Below are 23,847 nucleotides of genomic sequence, written 5' to 3'. Positions count from 1 at the left end.
CAACTATCAAATTGGAACTTTTAGTTTCCAACCAGATACGAATTGAGGCATTAATGCAGGGGATCTGTAAGTGATGTTTTCCTCCTTTCAAAACTTTCCTTTAATATTATTATTATTATTATTATTATTATTATTATTGAGAGAGAGAGAGCAAGTGAGCACAAGCGTGCAGAGGGGCAGAGACAGAGGGAGAGAGAGAATCCCAAGCAGGCTCCATGCTGTCAGTGCACAAACTGTGAGATCATAACCTGAACTGAAATCAAGGGTTGGACAATCAATGAACTAAGCCACCCAGATGCCCCTCATTGTTAAAAGGTTGTCTTGTAAAAAATAAATATATTTTTTAAGGTTGCCTTGTGATCACATTTTTTTTTTAATTTTTTTTAACGTTTATTTATTTTTTTGAGACAGAGAGAGACAGAGCATGAACAAGGGAGCAGCAGAGAGAGAGGAAGACCCAGAATCCGAAACAGGCTCCAGGCTCTGAGCTGTCAGCACAGAGCCCGACGCGGGGCTCGAACTCACGGACCGTGAGATCATGACCTGAGCTGAAGTCGGACGCTTAACCGACCAAGCCACCCAGGCGCCCCATGATCACGTTTTAAATAGGAAAAAAATGTTTCAACTTTTAAAGAAATTATGATGAAATTTAGAAAGGGGAGAGAAAGCCTAAAACTAAGCATTAATTCATTACTTAAAGCTTTTAAAAGAGAGAAAAAGAGAGAAAGTGAGTGCTTATTGGTGAGGCAAAGGGAGCAAAAAGAATTGAGTTTAACTGAGTCCCCTTCACTCTCCCTCACTCAGGCTTTCCTGAGTTTCCCACTGTGGCTGGAAAACACTCAAGTCAAACTCCTCCCTTTAAAGACTGATTCAAGGTCCTCCCCCAGATCAACCCAACTTCTCAGAAATCCTGCCAGCACCACCCCATTAACCCTTTTCTTCTCACAATACTTCTGTAAATACCTGAATGATCTACGCTTTGGGGTATGTGTTTACACATTTCTATTTTCCCTATGTTCCTCCATCTTCTTAGGGGCGGTTTTCCAGGAAAGGGGCTCCAGCAGAGTCTGAGAGATACAGACAGTGCAGGTGAGCTGCTAACCCCTCAGCAGCCCCTTTAAGAAATGGATCACGATCCATTTAGGTACAACTGAGTACAATACAATTGGAATTTGTTGCATATAGAAAGGAAAATCTTACTTTAAGTAGCAACCATCTGTCTACCAAAACTACAGAGTTGAAAATAACTGGTCTTGTCCCCTAACCATCAACCAATATATTAATTTTTTTCATCAGTATATTGATAGAGGGAATCCCAGAAAAACACTGAAAGTGGGAGACAAGAGAAAAAGAAATTCTCACATCCACCCTTCTTTCTAATCCTGTAGCTATCATTACTGACCAAATCTTAGCACTCTTTCCCTGAGGCAGCACCAGGCCTACTAACAGAATTAAGCATATAATAAGCACTAAGTAAATGGTAGCTATTATCATCTAGTTATATATCATTCTGCTCAGAGCAGAGGGGGATTCATTCATATAATCAACAAAGATTTGTTGAACACCTACTGTGTGCGAGGCACTGTATATACAGCAGTGACCAAGACAGATTAAGCCCCTGTCCTGCTGGAGCTTGACATTATAGTGACCTGACCCCAGATTTCTTTAATCTCTAGGGATTGCAAACTCAAATGCCTAAAGGAGCCAAGAAAGTTAAATAAATGAGTTGGATCAGATACTAGCTGGCTGTTCACCAAACCTGTTTTCTTTTCCTTCTGGACCCATTCTTATATTACATTTCCCAGCCTCTTTCTGCAGGTAGGTGTGGCCCAGTGATGGAGCCCTCACCCTTGAAAAGTGAACAGGATGATGCATAGCCCTTTTGGACCTGTTTCCCTTTCTCGTCCCCTTCCATCGGCTGGATGCAGACAAGCCCAGCAGCCTTGGAAGCCACAGACTGAAGATGGCAAAATCACAAAGGAAGGATCCTGGGTCGCCAAATCACTGCTTGGTAGAGAGCTCCCGCCAATCAGGTACACTCATTTGGTCTTTACGTGAGTGAATAATAAAACTCTATGGCTTTGAGCCATTACAGATTTGAATACTGGATTGTTACCAGAGTTAACCCACCTCGGTCAATATGTGATTTCAGTGGGACAGGATGGGGCTTGTGACAGATGCCCCATCTAAAGGAGATGCCACTATTCAACTTTAGCTAATTGTGGCCATGCAAGAATGTAATTTATTTTACCAGCGTGATCAACCTTCTAATCATTTCAAGAGAACCTAGGAATCCTATTTTTTATGGAAAAGCTCCCAAGTTTTAAGTGATTCTTATTTTTGTTTGACAAGTGTTTAATTTTTGAAAACACATCTATAGACAGAAGTCAGCCCTCTGGGCTGTGATCCCTGCACTCCATTCCACCACCAGGACCACCCCATCAGGTATTTTTTGGCAGAACAGTCAAGAAAGGTTTTAAGACCAGAAATAATAGAACAGGATTTTATGAGTATGGTGAGAATGTACTAGGAAATTCTCTTCCTTCCTTTATACACACCACAATTATCCTGTACGTATTATGTATGTGTAAGACCCTATGTTAAGACGAATAAGACGTGATCCCAGCCTTTGAAACTCAAGGGTTGTCTGCACACTTTCATCTTTTTTTTTTTTTTTTAATTTTTTTTTCAACATTTTTTATTTATTTTTGGGACAGAGAGAGACAGAGCATGAACGGGGGAGGGGCAGAGAGAGAGGGAGACACAGAATCGGAAACAGGCTCCAGGCTCCGAGCCATCAGCCCAGAGCCTGACGCGGGGCTCGAACTCACGGACCGCGAGATCGTGACCTGGCTGAAGTCGGACGCTTAACCGACTGCGCCACCCAGGCGCCCCCACACTTTCATCTTTAGAGCTGAAACTGATTCCACAGGCACATCACCTTTTAGCAATCAAGTGGCATTCCTTCCTGCCCTGATAGCTCTTACTGTTTCCTAAGCTCAGGAGCCCATATCTGGGCTGTCCCTTAGAACTGCCTTGACTTTGTAGTATATTCTTCCCTCTTCCTCTAGCAAGTTGTCTCACTAGCCAGTGAGCTCATTGTTTCTCCTTTCTTTTTTTTTTTTAAGGGGAGGGAGGGGCAGAAATGGAGGAAGGGAGCGAGGGAGTGGGGGAGAGAGTGACAGAGAGAGAGACAGAGAGAGAGAGAATGAATCTTAAGCAGGCTCTACATCTAGCACAGAGCCCAACGCGGCCATGAGATAGTGACCTGAGCCAAAGGCAAGAGTCAGACACTCAACCAACTGAACCACCCAGGCGCCCTTCATTGTTTCTTCTAACAGACATGGCTATAACAGTATGTATCCTCAGTTATCATGAAAACAGTTTTTGCACATGGATCATAGTTGTGAAAGAGTTTCTAGGACCCCAGTGAACCTGGGACTATCTTTAGAGAACTACTCTAAGGAGCTCACAGACTGATGAAGGAGGCAAACCAGTAGACCATTCAGACAGTACAGGGGGTAGGAATGGGAAGTATGGCTTCTAACTCCTGTGGATGAGAGCAGACTGTGTGCCAGGAATGGATACTTAAAGGACGCAGGACTTGGACTGAGCCCTGAAGGAAGTACAGCCACCAACCAAGCAGGCAGGGCTCAGAAGTGCTTCTCAGGCAGAAAGAAAAAAACCTAAGGGGCATAAATGGGCTTTAGGAGAACTGCGAGTCTAGCTATGGTGGCAGGTATGGGTTGAGGTGGCTCATTCATAAAGTACCCAGATCACTAAGCAATGGAGCTGAACTCCATTGAAGGGTTTAGGTAGATTCATGTTTTATAAAAATCTCTGGCTGAAGGATGAGACTGGTTAGCAGGGGCCAAGATTAGAAGGAGGGTGGTCAGTTAGGAGGCATGGCTCTGACAAGAACACACAGACCACAAAGAGGGAGGGTCTGAAATGAGGCAGCAGAGAGAGAAAAAGGACAGAATTACAAGAGCATTCAAAAATACAACTATCAAGATTTAGTGGCCAAGTAAATGAAGGGAAAGAGCAAAAGAAAACAATCTAGAATGATTCTCAGATTTCTGGCCCCAATGAAAAGGTAGTTGGTCACACTCACTGAAACTGCAAATACTGGCGAGGAGCAGGACTCCAAAGAAGATGAATTTCCTTTGAGGGAGAAATGTTGAAGTGTCGGTGGCCACGGGTAGAGGTATCCAATGAGACATAGGAGTCTCAACCTCAGGACAGAACAGAGAACCTTTTACATCATCGGTACAAAGGTGGTTGTTCAATCCGTAAGTTTGGGAAGAGGCTACGTTGGGAGGCTCTACAGAATAACAGAGCAAAGGGGATTAGACAACTGTCCCAGGATTCAAGTGATCAGGCGGTCACTGTGACTCTAGCAGGATCCCTTTCCAGGGAGGAGTGGGCAGAGGAGGGTATTTAGTTAAAGAGTGAAAGAGACCATGAAATGGAGGCAGGGAGAATGGAAGGAGTGGGCAGGCAAGAGCTGGAGGCACCAAAGATCTTTATTGAGCAGCTGTTACTGCCTGGGCAGGCAAACAGGTGAGGGAAAAAAATCATGAGGAATCTGAAGACCTGTGTAGGATTCATAACGTAAATGAGGGTTCTCCTAAAACTTTGAGGCTCCATGGGCCAGCTGGGTGGTTCAATCAGTTAAGCATCTGACTCTCGATTTTGGCTCAGGTCATGATCTCACAGTTCACAATTCAAGTCCCATGTCCAGGCTCTATGCTGACAGCTCAGAGCCTGCTTGGAACTCTCTCTCTCCCTCTCCCTCTGTCCCTCCCCCACTTTCACACACACACTCTCTCTCCCTATCAAAATAAATAAATAAGCTTAGAAAAATACTTGGAAGTTTCATGCCAAAACTATTAAATTTTAGCTATAATTCCAGAGCATACAGTCCATGTCTCCTCTTCATCCAACTGACTGGGCCGTTGAATGTCAAGGTCACACAATGGCTTCTCGTCCCTCTTAAGATAAAAGCTAGAGTTCATGGCCTGTCTCCTGTGTGATGTGCCCCTGCCACCTCTCCTGCCTAGTCCAGCAGTCACTATCCTCATGATTCCTGCCCAATAGCCATACCCTCCTCTCTGCTTCCAGAATAAACCACACTTCTTCCCACCACAGAAGACAGTGCCCACCTTTCCCTTTGCTCTAAATCTCTGCCTGGCTATCTCCTACTCATTCTTCTGATGTTGGCTCAAGTTTCACTTCCCCAGGAAAGCCTTCCCTGATCATCCTCCTCCTTACTCACTAAGCCTCCCTGGCATCCAGGGTTTCCCTTTCACAGCATTCACCTCTGTAGGTAATTGTATACTTACTCCTATGAGGAGCTGACCCATGTCTCTCTCTCCCCCATGAGCCAATGTCTGCTTCCTTCCAGCTATGTCCCTCACACCCAGCACAGTACTTGCCACATACCAGCTGCTCTATAAATAATGGCTCAATTAATACATATCAGGAAGAGTCCATTTAGAAACAACAGGCATCATTATTTAAGACTGCCTGGTATTAAAACTAAGCCGTGGTGTATGGAAACTAATTTGACAATAAATTTCATATATTAAAAAAAAAACAAAAAAAAAACTAAGCCGTGGTGAAAAAAATCAAACTGTGATGCCTGGGGTGGATAAAGGTGTTGAAGGAGGGGACTGCCTACAGGAGGGCAAGAGGGAACTTATTTCCCAGGGTGATGGTCATGTTCTAAGTCCTAACAAGAATTTGGGTTACACAGACGCATGCATTTGTCAAAATGTAGGAACGTACACTTAGGGTTTCTATATTTCCCTGTACATAAAATTACCTAAAAAAATAAAAAATAAATATTGAAGTTTAATCAATGGCACGTGTGCTGCAGTGTTTAGGGACAATATGTACTGATGTCTGCAACTTCGATAACTTTGAACATATCAAAAAAAGAGGAATTAATGGATGGAAAGAAGTACAGACAATAGGGGCGCCTGGGTGGCTCAGTCAGTTAAGCATCCTATTCTTGACGTCCAATTCATGACCTTATGATTCATGAGATCGAGCCCAGTGCAGAGCTCCATGCTGTCAGCATGGAGCCTGCTTGGGATTCTCTCTCTCCCTCTCTCTCTACCCCTCCTCTGCTCATGCTTGCTTGCTCTCTCTCTCTCTCTCTCTCTCAAAAATGAAATAAATTTTTAAAAATCAATTAAAAAGAAAAAGAAGTACAGACAAGACATATGATAAAAACATAGAGCAAAATGTTAATTGGATCATCCGGGTGGTAGGTAACAGCCATTCACTATACAGTACCTTCAACTCTTCTGTGTGCTTGAAAATGTAATAAGCTGAGGGGGGAAAGCCAGCATGGTGTAGAAGAAAATGTATTTACATTGTAGTCAGATTTGGTTTCAAATCCCATCCTCACCACTTACAAACAATGTGCCCTCAGGCAAGTCAATTTCTTAAATGTTCTCTCAGTCTTTGCTTCCTCCAAACAAAGTAGACAAGAATTACCTCACGGTGTCATCATGGGGGTTAAATAAGATGGAACTCTGATCCAGTGACTAACACAACAGTAGCCGTTTCATAAATGTTAGTCCTATTCAGAAGTCAACATAACCATAAACTAGGACAAATCTCCAGTGAAACATAAAAGAAGAATCTTGTCAAGTTTTTCTCTCGCTACAGCCCCTGGGAAATTAAAAGAATAAATTAACTGTGCTATTTTTATAGGTAAAGACACTGACCTTCCATCAGTAGGACACTTGGGACTCCATGTCTGAAGGAGATCTATGTTGCTAACACTTCCTCATTCCATCTCCCAGTGGCCAGCACCACCCTTTGTTAGGGCTGGCCAGAGTTAGTGACATAGTCCCATCACGAGGAAGGATCAGGAACGTCGGCAGAACCATCAGTAGCATACAGAAGCCAGGACTCCCAGTCCCCTCGCAGATGTGCAAGGGAAAAGAGCCAACCAGACGAGCCTTGAGATCTGTGACGGCATGTGACATGCTGTCAAGGGTGGTTGTCACAAGACTGTCTTGACTTTCAGCATAATTACATGAACTGAGAAATGGCCTTAAGATCATAAAGAAAAGCCTCCAATCAAGACTAACAGTGTTTATTCAACTGGAAGGTGTCTCATAGGCCACCACATGGCCTTCACCTCTCTAGGTTTATAAGGTGGAAGAAAGGAGCCCATTAATGACAACACCAAATGAGAAGGAACTGCTGACATCAGAAAGGAAAAATAACACTTTTGGTGCCAACAAAACCCATGCACCTCCAAGAAAACGAGGCCTGACATCTTAATATCAATGAAAACGGTTAATTCTATGTCACAAGTGAGACATCACAGGCAAGGGAATTGTAACTTTTTAGAAAGCATCTCTGTGTGCCTACTAGATTGCACACTCAGGACTACATACTTCAAGCTATTTTAGGCTCTGCATGCCCAATCTAACTTCCACCTTCTCTTCCTTGAAATAGTATTTCCTTTTACATAACTACAGACCCACCTAGTTAGTTAGCCTGTTAAGCCCAGACTTTAAACTTCTTGGAGACACCGTGCACTTACTGTGCATACTGCATGGGTAGTGTATGCAGCTTGCAGATGGACAGGATCACTTTGGCGCTGAGCCAACTGTGTGCATCTCTTCCCAACTCCACTGTCAACTGATAGCTTGAAATCAGCCATGGTGGGAGTATTTATACCATGGAAATCGGCCAACACTATAGATCAGGCCACTTGTCCTCAATGTTTTTCACAGAGCCAGCTTACCAGCACATGAACCTGGTTTTTCACCGCTATGAAAGAGACTGATTTGGGGAAGCTTGCCCTATCCACACCACCTTATTTAAAACTGCCCTCTACCATAGGCATGGCTGAAAGAGGGGGTCAGCCTAGGAAGTCATTTTTGTACCACCTGACCCTTCTTCTCTGGCCTCTGCTGATCAGATGAGGGGTAGACTCCTGACTCCATTGGCCAGATGACAGCAGCCTGATTTGCCCTCCTGGGAAATACAGAAATGGGACAGTGACTGGATGGTGGGCACTTAAACTGAAAATTCTTGCCAATCCTGGCTGCAGTGAGCACCACAGCGAGCAAAAGCACCCAGAAGATTTAGTTACAGGGGGATCAAGAAGCTTTGGATAAGCACAGAAAGCCAGTCTATAGGAAGAGGCAGAAGGACAGATCCAGCCTGCAGGAAAAGAGAGAGACAGAGGCCACTAGGTCCCTGAGACACAAATCCAGTAAACTCAGCTTCTTACTGTGGAGGAAGGCAATATAATGAAGCTGAGTGAGAGCTAAGGGATCAAACTGCCTGGGTTCCAATCCTGCCTCTGACACTTACCCATGTGATACTGGATGAGTAACTGTAAAGTTACTCTATGCCTCAGGCTCCTCATCTGAAACATGGGGATTCTAACGACCTACTTCATAGGGTTGTTGTGAAAATCAAATGAGCTGATACAAAGAGCAAATGCTCAAAAATGTTAGCTATTATTTCCATCAATTATATAGTCCACACGGCCCAATTATATTTTCATTCCTATTCTGAATATGTCACATGAGATTCCCCTGTGGCCAAAGGCCCCATATTTGAGGTAGTTTTAGTTAAGTAGCTAGGTAATGATAGAATAGTATAATCATACAATCAGAGAATAACACAGAATTCCTGAATCACAGAACAATGTAAAAATCCCTGGACAACTGGGTGACCTTTAGCAAATCACTTCCTCAACCCTCTCTTAGGAGTGACATGAGATTCAAATAAAAAAATAAAAACTTCAACAACTATGAGGTGCTATGCCAAACTCTGGGGACTATTATCCCTGTAGGGAAAAGTAAATATATCACACTAGCCATTGGAAAAACGCTTGTTTAAAATGCTGTTTTTATTGCTGGACTAAAGACAAGAAATTATTCTCCAACCCTTCCCCCCCCCCCCCCCCCCCCCGCCAACACACACACAGAAGGTTTCATTTCTGTAGGATTTACCAGGTTGATTCGTGTGTTCACTTCCAGTATTTGTAACATAAGAACAGGAAACCGCCAGAGACGGCTCTATGGCACTGATTTTTTTCATACACTTCAATCTAGTTTAATTATATTCAAAATAATGCTCATAATCCAGATCCTTCTATTCTTTTCAAAACAAAGACTCATTATTTGATAATGAAGTATGTAGGTTTAGAGATATTTTTGCTCAGCTCTTTTAGACAAGGACTTACAAGCTGCACGTTAATTTCAACACATTTTCTTCTCAGACTTCACATTTTTCTCCAGCCTTCCTTGGTTTGTTGTTGACATTTGGCAAATAAAAAGACAAGTGACAGAGAGGCAGCATTCATTACCAGAAACAGAAGTAGAGGGGTAGGTCCGGGAGTCCTGGTATCATTCTGGCACTTAATTCCGTATTTCACGTCACAAGAGTAAAGTTAGAAATATTCTAGACCTTCCTATTTACTGATACTGCACAAATAACAAAGCCATTTTTGTGTTTCTGACGTCAGAAGATTTTATTTCAAGCTAAGAGTAGATTTAACATATATAAATCAAAATCAAAATCAAATTCCCCTCTCGTGGTTAGGATGCATTAGGACAGAGGCTTGCCTGAGTGGACAGATGGCAGGTGCAGCGATGTCCTTGGGCTAAACACTTGAGGCAGCTACTTGGCCTTATTTACATCTACATTAGTTGGTGTAAACACAGTGTTTGTCCCTATTCTATTTGATGCTTAAGAGGGTTTGTGATTTTCCTTAACATCTGTGGAAGTTTTTTCCAAGGAAAGAAGCCAAGGAATAGACAAAATAGAAGAAATGGTGTAAGGAGAGGTTTTAACTCTGTAGGTTTGAATCCAATCTGTGATTTTTAAAAGTTCTCTTTTATAGTAAGGGCTTTTCTATGTTTCAGGGAGAAGTTCAAATTCTCTTGTGACAAATTTAAAATGGAAAAAGGGCCATGTGGGGTGCCTGGGTGGCTCCATTGGTTGAGCATCTGACTCTTGATTTCAGTTCAGGTCAGGATCTCACAGCTTATGGAATCAAACTCCACATGGGCTCCGCACTGACAGTATAGAGCCTGCTTGGGATTCTCTCTCTCTCTGTCTCTCTCTCTCTCTCTCTCTCTCTCTCTCTCTCTCTTTCTCTCTCTCGATTCTCTCTCTCTCTCTCTGCCCCTCCCCTGCTCATGCTCATGCACTCTCTCTCTCAAAATAAATAAACATTTTTTAAAAAAGACAATAAAAAGGGCCATGATACAGTGGTAAGTGAAAAATATTCTGAATATTATACCCTTAATCTCTTTAAAAAATTAAGTTAGGATATGTATATATATCCTTTGAAAAAAGATCTGGAAGGATCGATCATGTTTGCTTGACAGCACACAACTCTAGGAATAGCAATGGGGCCGACAGGGTCTTTTGCATTTTACTGCATAAACTTGCACATTATTTGAACTTAATAAAGTATATATTACTTTTACAATTTTTAAAAAGTCAACGAAAATTAAAGATAAGCCAATATTTATCTAGGCTTCACGTTGGAACCATGACTACAAAATATGGGAAAACTCTTCCCTTTGAGAATGAGAGTCCTTGACTGGACTTGCCACCAGTGAACGAAGAGGTAAGAAATACAAATAGTCTAACCCACCAAAACATTTGCTGAGGGCTCAGAAACACGCAGTCAGGGGAATGGAGGGAAAACGGTGGATCTTGAGGTCTTATTTACTGATGAGAAAACTAAAGCTCTGAGAAGTGAAGTGACTTGATAAATAGCCAACAGCCAGCTAGGAGCGAACGGTCTCCTGAGTGCATCCAACATGATTTCGCCTCACCCAGGCCATTCACCCTAGACCTTAAACCAAACCAATGTCCTAATGTCTAGAAAGTGTCCACTGTTAGCTTGAAGAATGAGGAGATGTACTAGAAGTATCTGATACTTCTTATTTTACTAAAGAAATCCTTAAGCAATCTTCAATCTCAACTATAAGACCATAGGCCTTAGGGGAGAAATAATACCAATTCTATCCAAACACTTTCATAAAACGGAAGAGATTGCTTTCAAACCATTTTAGAGACCAGCATTACCCTTATTCCAAAACCAGACAAAACATATCAGGAAAACAAAGCTACAAACCAATCAATATCCTTCATGAAGATAAGACTTTATAAATTCCCAACAAAAAGATCAGAAAATCAGGTCCAGCTGGAATATACATCATGACTAAGCTGGAGTTTATCCCAGGAATACAAGGTTGGCCCAACATTCTAAAATCAACTAATGCCTTTTCACAGACTGAAAAAGAAAAACCCTGTGGTGATTTCAACAGAGAAAAGCATTTGACAAAATTCAATACCCATTTATGATTAAAAAAATTTTTTTCACAGCAAACTAGGTATAGAAGGGAACTTCCTAAACCTGATAAAGGGCCTCTACAAAAAACAAAAACAAAAACAAAACTACAGCCAACATCATACTTAATAGTGAAAGGCTGAATGAGATCAAGGCAAGGATGTCCACTCTCCCCATTCCTATCCAACAGTGTACTTGAAGTTCTAACCAGTGCAGTGAGGCAAGAGAAAAAAATGAAAGGCATAAATATCTGAAATAAAGAAAAATCCCCAAGATTCTACAGAAAGCTACTAAAACTAAAGTGAGTTTAGAAAGGTCACATGATACAAGGCTAATATTTTAAAAATCATATGTCTATATATCAACAAAGATTTTTTAAAGTACTGCTTTCCAAACCAATGAAAAAAACATGAAAAACATATGTGCAGAATTTATATGCTGAAAACAACAAGACATTGATGAAAGAAGAGGAAGACTACCTAAATAAATGGAGAGAGATAGGTTCATGAATCAAAAAATTCAATATTGTTAAGATACCAGTCTTCTCCAATGAAATCCCAGTAGAAATTCCAGCAAGTCTTTTTTATACAGATTGGCAAAAATATACTAAGATCTATATGGAAAAACATAAGAACTAGAATATCCAAAAAGATTTCGAAAAAGAAAAAAAGATTTAGAGGATTCACAGTATCTAATTTCAGGACTTACTATACAGCACTGGAACTCTCATCTAGGGGCAATTTTACCCCCAGGGGCCACTTAGCAATGTCCGAAGACATTTTGGTTGTTACAACTGGGAAAGGAGAGGGAGCTACTGGCATCTACTGAGGCCAGAGATGGCACTAAACATCCTACAAGGCACAGGACAGTCCCCCACAACAAAGAATTATCCAGCCTAAAATGTCAGGAGTGCTGAGCTAGAAAGAAACCCTGAGCTAGATAAATCAAGAGAGTGTTTTATTGGCATAAGGAAAAAAGTATACATGAATAGAACAAACCAGACTCCAGAAATAAACCCGCACATGTAAAGTACCAAGGTAATTCAATGGAGCAAAGATAATCTCTTTAATAAATGGTGCTGGTACAATTAAACACCCAATGCAAAAAAACATTAACCTCAACTCTTTCCCTGCATTATATACAAAAATTAACATGAAATGAACCACAGATCTAAAGGTCAAAATAAAACTATAAAACTTCTAGAAGAAATCATAGCTGTTTGTGACCTTAAGTTAGGCAAGTATTTTTTTTTCCTTTGTTAAAAAATTTATTGATTTAAATTCAAGTTAGTTTACATAGAGTGTAGTACTGGTTTCAGGAATAGAACCCAGGGATTGATCACTTACATATAACACCCAGTGCTCATCCCAGCAAGTGTCCTCCTTAATGCCCATCACCCATTTAGCCCATCTCCCCACCCACCACCCCTCCAGCAACCTTCAAGTCTGTTCTCTGTATTTATGAGTCTTTTATGGTTTGGTTAGGCAAGTATGTCTGTCCTCAGATACAAAAACCACAAATCTTTTCTTTTTTTAATGAAGGCTCTTTAATTTCGTCTATTTTATTTCAATTCCAGCATAGTTAACTCACAGTGTTGTGTTAGTTTCAGGCGTATGATATAGCAATGCAGCAGTTCTATACAATACTCAGTGCTCATCAGGGTAAGTGAACTCTTAATCCCTTGCACCTACTTCACCCCAACAACCATAAATCTTAACTTTAAAAGTTGATAAACTAGAATTAATCAAAATTTAAAACTTCTCTTCTTGGAAAATACTGTCAATGAAACGAAAAGACAGGCCATAGACTGGGAGAAGATATTTGCAAAAAAACATACCTGATAAACGACTTGTATCCAGAATACATAAAAAAAAGTTCAAGACTCAATAATAATAAAATAAATAATCCAATTTTTTTTCATGGGCAAAAGACTCAACAGACACTTCAAAGTAGATAGCAAGTAAGAAAATGAAAAGACACACAACATCATTAGTAACTAGAGAATGCAAACTAACACTATAATAAGACACCACTAGAAACTACTGGAATAGCTGGAATTTAAATTAAAAAAAGAAAGGTGACAAAACCAAGTGCCAGTGAGGATACAGAGAAGCAACCAGAACACTCACGCATTGCTAATGGGAATACAAAACCGTACACCCACTTTGGAAAAGAATTTGGCAGTTTCTTATAAGTTTAAACACGTATCTAATGTTAAGACCCAGAAATCCCACTCCTAGGTAATTACCCAAGAGAATGAAAGCTGCCCACACAGAAACTTGTGTGCCCCAAATTGGAAACACCCCAAATGTCTATCAACTGGTAAATGGATAAGCCAACTGTGGTACATCACAATAAAAAAGTACAGAAATGGAGATACATATATGCAGTAACATATGTGATTCTCAAGAGCATTACGCTAAATCAGAGAAGCCAGACACAAAGTGTTACATACAGTATGATTCCATTTATGTGAGCCTCAGTTAAAAGCAAAATTATAGGGACAGAGAATAGATTGGTGCTTGTCAGGGACTGGATGTGTAGGGGGGAAAGGACTGACTACAAAGGAGCAGGAGGGAGTTTCTGGAGGTGACAGAAATGTTCTATATCTAAATTGTGGCTGTGGATCCATGATTATATACTTCTGTCAAAACTAATCATGCAGTACACCTAAAAAGGATGAATTCTACTGTATGTAAATTATACCTTAATAAACTTGACTTAAAAAAGAAAAAAAAAAGTGGCGGCTCATGGGTGTGTTTTCTTTGTACAGCATGACATTTCAAAAATCTGAATTAGTTGGTGACATTTGAAAACAAGATTTTGAATAACGATCCAGCTTTTCTTGAGAAGTCAGAACTTTGACACCCTGGGCCTCATTCCCTCACAGGGTGCAGCTGAGCAGAGACAGACTATTTGGACAAAGCTGATACTTTATGTCTTGCCACATCCCCCCACCTGAACCAATTCACAGAAGTATTTAATTGACCTGCCACCCCACCCACCGAGTAAGGCTTTCTTATCCTTAGCTATAGGCTGTTCGAGGGCAGGGGCCAGGCCTGGCCAGTTCTGCACTATACTTCCAGTATGTGCTGAAGAGTTTGGCCTCGTATATGTCAGGTGGTTGATAAACACTGTCACATCAATGTGACTCACTTGCTACTTTCCCTCCAGCTACAATAACTGATACTTACAATACCCAGAATGCTAACTGTTCCTTTGGTCCTGAAGTCCCCAAAGAGAGTCACCATCCAAGGCAGACATCTAGTGACCTAGAATAATGTGTCCCTCTGTGTGTTTACAAATCCTCTGTAATATGTTGTCAAGCAAAGAAATCACTTAGGATCATTCCAGCTATTCATTTTTGTCTGCAGAAGAGTAGAGTTGTTGTTTAAAAAAAAAAAAAAAGGAAAGGAAAGGAAAGGAAAGGAAAGGAAAGAAAGAAAGAAAGAAAGAAAGAAAGAAAGAAAGAAAGAAAGAAAGAAAGAAAGAAAGAAAGAAAACCACAATACAGGCTTGAAGGGTAATGAAAGTGAAAAAGAAAGCGTGCACATTCATGCTGAATATTCTCAGATCATATTCTAGTAATTTAAGACTGAAGTAGGCTTCTGAGAGATTCTCTGGTTGTCATCAGAATCCAGAATCCCAAAGTTTTCACAAGGATGCTCAGTTTTAGAGCAGGTGTGGAGACAGGGCAGGGATATCTGACTTCTGTTTGATGTCAATATTAAAAGTAGAGCATTACTGTTCCCCAAATCTTCTTTACTTATGTGTGGGATGGGGAAAGAAAAGGGGGCGAGGTTTAGGACATCTTGCAAGTATCTTTGAAGCACTAATAAATAACACTGACAGTAAAAAGCTCAAATATATTTTATTGGATTGTCTATATCTGGGGGAAAAAACACCAAACTCTTGCCATACACCTTTTAATGTTAAAAAATGAAAAAGTACAGGGGCACCTGGGTGGCTCAGTCGGTTAAGCGTCTGACTCATGGTTTGTGAGTTCAAGCCCCACGTGGGGCTCTGTGCTGACAGCTCAGAGGCTGGAGCCTGCTTTGGATTCTGTGTCTCCCTCTCTCTCTGCTCCTCCCCTGTTCATGCTCTCTCTCTCTCTCTCTCTCTCAAAAATAAACATTTAAAAAAATTTTTTAATGAAAAGTACAAATATAATGCAATTATATCCCATCTTAACCCTCTCTTGACCCACTTCCTCTCTTACTCTGCTTTCCTTGATAGACAAAACTTCAAAAGAGCTGTCTTTTTGGGGAGGGGGCCAAGATGGCATAACAGCATGGAAGTTTTGTTTTGGGGTTTTGTTTTGTTTTCTTTGCATCTCTCCTCCCTGAAATGCACCCAGATCAACACCAAACCATCCTGCACACCCAGAAAACTGATTTGAGGATTAACACAACAATCTGCACAACCTGAACCACAGATCTCAGCAGGTCTGTGGCGTGGAGAGGTGAACTTGGGGAGAGAGAAGCCACAAAGGGCAGGGAGCTGTTAAAAGAGTTGTCTTTCTTACAATCTCTGATTTATCCTCTTCCTTTCTCTCTTGAACCCACTGCAGTAAGACCTTCACCCCCTCTACTCTGAGGGCACCAAACACATCCACATCTCCAAATACCAACATTCATTGCTAGTCCTCATCTAACCTTTCTCAGTCTCTTTTGCTGGTCCCTCTTCTCCTGGACCCCCAAATGCTGCAGTTTTCCAGGCCTCATTGCTCAGGTCACTCCTCTTCTCTATACTTACTCTCTAGGTTTCTCATCCAATCCCATGCTAATGGCTTCCAAATTTATATCTGCCATTTTAGAAGAACACCTAGCATTCACTGAGCATTTACTGTGTATACCAAGCACTGTTTTAAATGCTTCAGATGTATTAACTCATTCGATCCTCATTAACTCACTGAGGTTAGAGCTATTATCCCCATTTTACAGATCAGAGAACTGAGGCCCAGAGAGGCAAGGTCCCATGAAGGAATGAGCACTGCACCTGCACCCAACTGGCACACAGGATCAGTAATTAAGAAGGTCGGGAAGTCAAGTCTGAACTTTACCATCCTGCCTGGAGCCCCTGAGGGCAGAAGAGGATAGAGGGTGTCAGCACTCACTGCTCTAAAGAAACTTCTTTCCCACATCCATCTTCCATATCCAAGACAGAAGTTACGGCCTGGGAGCAAGGGCTCCATGCAGATGGAGGTTAGGAGAGAGAGTCTGAGGGAGGACACCGGGGGCAACAGCCTTTCCTTTTACAGGACAAAGAGAAGGAGCCCTGATTCCTCAGGAATTTTAAAGCAAAAGCACTTGGGTGGAATGGGTGGAAACAGGCTGGAAACACACTACTGGGCCCCCAGAACACAAAGATTCTGAACAACTGCCACAGCATTTTCCTGAAACAAGTCTATTTACCCATTTTTCAACCTGGGTAAATGTCTGCCTTAGCCTTGCTTAGAAAACAAGGAACAGCAATGCCTTGACTGTAGCAAACTAGCACTTTTAATAGCCTCTTAATGTCATAGGTCTGGCTTCTCATGCAACTCGGCATCAGACACATTTGGCAGTGAGCAGCAGCACCAAACTGCAGCAGGTACCACTCCTGTTGTTGGAAGGTACCCCAACCAAGTTGTTGGAAATCAGAGGTCCCAGAAAAGTGCCATCCATTATCCCGCCTCCCTCCAAACACTGCTTCCTGACACAAACCCCTTGGGATGCCTGGAGTCGGTCCCAGCACTCACCCACCGTGCAGTGAAGCTGCCTCAACTGGAATCCAGAGAACAAATGAAGGCAGATAAGAGGCAGGACAGGGAGCCAGTGTTCAAGTCTTCCACTGAGAGAGAGACAAGTCATGGCACTGAATCAGTGGCAAACCCACAGGAACCCACGGAGCCCAGTGGTAGACTCTGGATCCACAGGTGATCTGGACCACGGGAAATTAGTCATCAAGGGTGACAGCAGAAAGGGCACCCAAAAAGCACAAAGGAAACAAGTCACTCCAATGAGAGAGGGAAAGACAGAGGGCTTAGGGGAACATCAATTTTAATGATTTTTACCATCATTTTAATCAAAGCACCTTTCCTAACTATCCCCATGATCAGCACACTAAAAGAGAAAAGAAAAAGGACATCAGGGCTGAAATGAAAAGATATGGATCAAAAGTTCCCTAAGTCAGGCTCTGGCAGTCTGAAAGAAGAGCCAAGTAAAGCCACAGAGGTTCAGAAGGGTCAATGTACAAAGGTCGGAAGGGAGAAGAGAAATTCAAAACCTATCAGAGGAAATCATGTGACATCAGGCTGAACGAGAACAATACCTAAAATCCAAATTTCACATATTACAGATGGTTGAACAGTTTTTGCTATATGCACTCAAATGAACAACATCCAGGAATTCACATCTCATAAACAGTTTACAAAACTACCAAAGATCTGATTTATTTTAAATAAAAACTCAAAGTGTGTTTCTGATCCAAGGAATACTAGGGTATTTGCATGTGTCTAACTCAGGACTTACCTTTTAACCATTATACCAAATACATTTCACTGAAAACTGCTAGAAGCATAAAAACTGGGGGCTAAAATTCTTCAAAGGCTTTTCTTGGGTCTCAGGCACACATCCAAAGATTACCAAACTTTGTCACCACTATAATCATAACACAAAAATTCCTGGACAGTATCTTGCAAACATAGATGCTTCATGTCAGGGACCCTTTAAGTGAATCAAAAGGGGGGCGGGGGGCTTTGAATTAAGCAGCTGAAGACAGGCAATATTTTAAACCTGAAACTCTCTTATCTAAATCCTTCAAAATCCTTCATAATTAGGAAATTTAATCTAATTTGGAGGAAGGAGTATGCTGAGAAAAAAGCAGTCTTCATTAGTCCTTGCTAAAAAGGACATAACTACAGGACCACATTAGCTGAAGTGAGAGCTATATTCCTTGATAAATTAAATGTACCAAGAGCACAGAATTTCATCGCAAACAAAAGCTTGACCTTTCCAAGTGCCATAGTAATCATTCTTATTTCACAGACAATTCCTGACTGCACAGTAAGTTTGGAAGCACATTAGCAGAATAATCCCCCCCCCCCCCGCAAAGAGTTACAAAAGATTTCTCAAAATCATCCAAGGAATTACAGAGATCTATTTCTTGGGGGTTCTTGGGAGTCTAAAAGACAAGCGTGATTATTTTTAACTGTCCTCCTGCAAACAGTGGGTTATATACTTGATCAGTGCCTGGATCCCTTTGCAAGATGCAAGCAATTATTTTAGGTACCTCTATCCCAAAAGAAAACGGGTCTCCTGTCAACATGTAGGGGGAAACGCTATTGGGAAGCCGACACGGGAATTGCCTAAAACTCTCTGGCCATTTCATGCAGTTAAAACAAAGTGGACACCCAACAGGGAGCCCAAAATACAGTGGATGTCTCCACCCTGAAATGTGTCCTACTAAAACACATCCCTTTTAAGGTGTCTTAACACACCATGTCTTTATCTAAATGAAGCGTGCCTGTGGGACCACTAGGAAGGATCTGCAACTTGTCCAGAAAGAAGATGCGAATGCACCTCTTTTTACTTCCCCGCCCAACGGTGCCTTCCCCGGAGACAGATTTCTGACAGTTCTCCCGCTGTTGCAGCAGCAAAGGGCGGAGAAAATCCTAGCGCCGGTGCTGCAAAGACCTCTCCATCCACCACCACCCCGCAGGTGCCGGCCCCGACGGGCGGCCCGGCTCCTCCAGAAACCTCCATAGGGGCAAAGCAGTCGGCAAGTGCTTACCCGGGTCGGCCAGGCAGTGCTCGGGGAGGGCCGCCAGCAGCAGGAGTCCCAGCAGCAGCGGCGGCAGCGGCGGCGGCGGCGGCGGCGCATCCTGGGACGCGGCGGCCCGGAGCCCGGGCGCCGGCCCGGAGCCCCTCACGCCCCGGCCGCCGGCGGCTCCCCCGCCCGCCCGGCCCCTGCGCCTCCGCGCCGCCTGCCCAGCTTCCCTGCGGCCCTGGGGCTTCGCCTCCTGCCGAGCCATGGGGACGCTTCACACATCCAGGCCGCTGCCTCGCTCCGCACCGCGCCGGGGAGCCCAGCCTTCGGCGCCCCGGTCCTCACCGGGCATCTCCGGCCATGGCCCGGGCGCCGGAGGGCGGGGGCGCCGGGAGGCGCGACTTGCTCGCTCGTCCTGCCGCGCCCGGGGCGGGCTCCGCGGAGCCGCGGCTTCACCCACTCAGGGCCCGGGGCCTCATGGAGCCGCGGCGGGAGCCGGCCGGGGTTCCCACGGTGCCTGTCGCCCCGCGCCGGCGCGCCCGGGTTGCGAGGGTGGGACGGGCGCCGCCCGGGCCCCCACCCCCGGGGCCGGCTCCCGCGGGATGAGGGGGCGAGGCTGCGAGGAGCGGGCACTGGCGGCCGCGGGGCGCGCTCGGGACCCTCCCTCCCGCCGCCGGCTGCTGCCTCTCCGCCCCGCTCCCCGCGCTGGCTCCGGCTTGGGTTCCAGCTCCGGCCCCGGCTCCCGGGCCGAGAGTGTTACTGCAGCTCAGAGCGGCGCCTCATTGACAAAGAAAGCACGTAGCTACAGGAGCGGGCGAGGGAGGCGAAGCAGGCGCGCGCGCGCATCCCCGCGCGGAGCCACCGCGCGCCCCCCGCTCCCGCGCACCCCGCTGGCCCGGGCCCGAAGAGGGACCCCTCGCGGCCGTTCCCGCGCGCCGAGGTCCAGACGTGGGTGTGGAGGTGGCGGAGGAGTTCCTTCTCTTCTCCCTCCTTTCCCTGCCAGTCTCCCGTCTAGAGGAGGGGAGATCGCCAGGAGGGGTCGTCTGCCCCAAAAAGAGGGTAGATGGTCATGGTCAACGTACTGAAGAGGCCAGTAAGCTCCTCAGCCTGAATTTGGAAAGCCCTTTGCAGATAGGTGGGCGCGCTTTGTGCTGTTTGTTCACTAGTTCTCTGAGGGGGCGGCAGACACCTGCATGCCCCGTTTACCCCCAAGGACCTGAAGCGACTATGGCCTAGTTGCAATAACACGCTGGACTAAAACATAGTATAAATATTTACTGCAGCCATACTACGTGCAAAGCAGTGCACATAGCGGAACGTCTTCCCATAAAAGCCTTCCTGCAGGTAGGAGAATTAAGCAGTCACTATCCAGCGGAACAAAAGGCGTCCGAGTCAGCTGAATTGGCCTCCTTGCTTTTCCCCTTGCCGAGCTAGATGACCTTAAGCAAATTACCTCGTTCATCGGTGCTTCATACGTCCCTCAGCCAATAAATATTTATTCAGAGGCCACTGCCTGCCAGCTACTGTGTTAGGCGTTGAGGATGTAAGTGGTGAGCAAAAAACACACGTCCCTGACCTCATGAAGCTCAAGCTCTATGCATTCGACAATACTTACTGACTGCCTGTTAAGTGTCAGGCACTGTTCTAGACACTGAGGGCAACAGCCACAAACAAAATCTCCGCCCTCCTATGACATTCTAGTGAAATGACTAGACTGGCAATAAGCAAGTAAGTGATAGATGCTATGGAGAAAAATCAGTATAAAAGAATGAAAAACAAGGGCGCCTGGGTGGCTCAGTCTGATAATCCGACTTCAGCTCAGGTGATGATCTCACGGTTCATGGTTGGTGGGTTCAAGCCCCAGGACCAGCTCTGCACTGACAGCTCAGAACCTGGAGTCTGCGCTGGATTCTGTGTCTCTCTCTCTCTCTCTCTCTCTCTGCCCCTCCCCCTGCTTGTGCTCTCACCCTCTCTCTCAAAAATAAACTTAAAAAAAAAAAAGAATGAAAAACAGGAAGGGAGTATTGCAGTGTTAAATAGGGTGAAGGAAGGCCTCACTGAGAAAGTGATATTTAAGCAAAGAGCTGAAGGTGGTGAGGGAATAAGCCTCACAGGGAGAACATTCCAGATAAAAGGACAGCAAGAGCCAAAACACAGAAGCAGAGCGTGCCTGGTGTGCTCAAAGCACAGCAAGCCAGCTAGTGGGTGTGGAAAAGTGTTATATCTCACTTATTGTGCTTCAGTAGGATAGAAATAACACCATATTTCATCTAAGACACATTTTCCCACATACTAACTTCTCAGAAGTCAGATGTGTTTCATACTGCATCTAAGGTTTGCTGAAACACAGTAATACCTTCTTCGGGTCATTATTACTTAAGATAGCTGTTCATTTAAGTGAGTTCTGCTGTTTTTAAGAAACTTGCAGTTTGGTTGACCCAAGAAAACAACTCAGAGAACGAGTTCGAGACACTAATGAGGAAGCCAGTCCATGGCCATGATTCAAGCAACATCACAAGGCAGCGGAAATAATGGTCCCAGCAGCAAGTGGTGACACCAGGGAGAGGTGGCAGGGCATTGCTGGCCTGAGGTAGAAAAGATCCAGAAGGGGAGAGGCTGTGAGGCAAGAGACAAGATCAAACCACAGCTGGGCTATCTATGAGCATTCAGAGAGAGACAGGAGGATTTGGGGGGCAAATTCCATGGGGTCGAGAGATAGCAAATGTGTACCTCAAAAGCATGTCCTCTACTGGGATTTTCCCTTCAGTTATTATTTGCCAGCCTTAGACAAGATACAAATCACTTTTTCTGTGATATTGTTAGACGGGTTTGGTTGAATTTCTCTGCCAGATGAGGCTGGTGTCCAGAGCAGAAAGGATCCTTGCCCTGAGGAAGCCTGTAGTCTACTGAGAGGGGCAGAGGTCACTTTAGGGAGCCTTCATTCTAGGGAACCTTCACTGTAGGGAGATGTGGAGAGTATCCAGTGGCAGAGGCATGCGCAGCTTGCCCATCATCACGGGAATGTGGGTGAGGGATGGCTATTTATGCCTGGATCAGGAGGGAAGGTGAAAGAAGGCAACATTTACAGTTTTGCCAGGCCCGGCAAATGGCAAGGTGGAAAGGCGGGAACACGTGTACGTTTTCAGAGGAAGAGTGAAGTATCTGGTGAGGGCCGCCCAGAGGGCACGTGGGGAGACCCGGCGTTAAGGCAGGAGATCCACACTGGCACAGATGTGAAGAGGTTGAGTTCGTACCCTATCCTCATCCAGCAGGAACAACTGCGGGTAAGTTTTCTGCTGGTGCAGGAAGCTTGATGAGATCCTAGTCCTCGACTGATGATCAGTCCGTGCGCAGACTCTGAAACTTGACTGCTTAGATATTTAAATTCAAGTTCTGCCATATAGTAACTATATAACTTTGGACAAATCACACTTGTCTATAACACTGGAAATGATGAGAACCTACCTCATTGGGTTGTTTTAAGGATTGAATTAATACATACCAAGCATTTAAAAATATACTTGACACACAGCGTTCAGTCTTATATAATAATTGCATTCCTGCTGAACCATAATCCCTTTTGTTAACTTTAGTCTGTTAAAACTGAGGCTCTGGGATTTTCCCTATGTGTGATTATTGCTACAGAGCGTTAGAAGTCTGCTTCTTTGGGGACACCTGGGTGACTTGGTCGGTTAATCCTCTGACCAGCTCAAGTCATGATCTCACAGTTTGTGAGTTCAAGCCCCACATTGGGCTCTGTGCTGACAGCTCAAAGCCTGGAGCCTGCTTCAGATTCTGTCTCCCTCTCTCTCTGCCACTCCTCCACTTGAACTCTCTCTCTCTCAAAAATAAACATTTAAAAAACTTTTTAAGAAAATAGACCGTATTTCACTGCACCAATTGGTTTCAAGTTGTCCCACTATTCTGTGTACCAGTAAGAAGGAAAACAATGCTGCCAATTAAACAGTAACCATGTTTAAAAAAAAAAAAAAAAAAAAAAAGTCTGTGTCTTTTTACAAAGAAAATTGTTAGGCCAGTGGCAAAGGTCAATCTCCAGGCAGTGGTTTCTAGCTCTCAACTGAAATTTCCAGACATTGCCTTACAGGGGAGATACCTGGGCCTCTGTTTCGTTCTTTTTGCAATAAGCAGATCTCCCTGCTCTAGCCCTAATCTCTATTACTGACAGTCCTTGCTTGTACAAAGCCCAAGTCTACACTGAAGTCTTTCTTTTGTGTGTCCAAGACTATGCTAAGGTCCTGTGGTTCCTACAGGGTGCAGTGCCCCTGCCCCACTGTTACTGTGCTTAGAGTCAAGGGAGGGAGACACACACTTATGCCACACGTGGCAAGTGCTGCCAGACATGGTGAAGAGTGCTGAGTGGAGCATTGCTGGCAAGGGGAAGTATGGGTCACCTGCCATGTTCAGGAACTAAAACATGTCTTTACAAACCATGAGGGCCTAAAGTGCCATGGTATATATTTCAGATTACTTTAAAGTTGGGGGGGGGGGGGGACAGAAATTTAAAATGCAATTCTAAACATGGTATCTGGTTTTCCCTGCTTTCGGCACCCTTGAGAAAACATAACAGGGTTATATGAAATGGAGCATTTACCAGCCCCCGCCTGCATCTCACTGTCTGGTCCTAGATGCTCATGGTGGGGGTCCCTGCAGACAAGAACTGCCCTGGAGGGCAAGGAGATGTGGTTGAATTAACAATGCTGAGGGCAGTAGGGAGCTGTGAGAAT

The 23,847-nt window shown here is 44.0% G+C and overlaps 1 protein-coding gene across 2 annotated transcripts in view; it reads right to left on the bottom strand.

The window, feature by feature from the left end:
- KIAA1549L (KIAA1549 like) overlaps positions 1-19,998 on the bottom strand; it is a 269,435-nt gene extending 249,437 nt beyond the window's left edge. The window contains exon 1 of one of the 2 annotated variants that reach the window (XM_058688590.1): positions 19,127-19,998. In XM_058688590.1, the coding sequence (XP_058544573.1) occupies positions 19,127-19,367 (241 nt within the window). In that variant the 5' untranslated portion in view covers positions 19,368-19,998. The remainder of the gene's footprint in view (positions 1-19,126) is intronic. The other variant, XM_058688589.1, reaches the window with a different exon arrangement.
- Between the last annotated feature and the right edge of the window lie 3,849 nt (positions 19,999-23,847).

Source organism: Neofelis nebulosa, chromosome 10 (assembly GCF_028018385.1).
Source record: "Neofelis nebulosa isolate mNeoNeb1 chromosome 10, mNeoNeb1.pri, whole genome shotgun sequence".
Lineage (NCBI taxonomy): Eukaryota > Metazoa > Chordata > Mammalia > Carnivora > Felidae > Neofelis > Neofelis nebulosa.
This window is presented reverse-complemented; position numbering and strand designations above follow the sequence as displayed.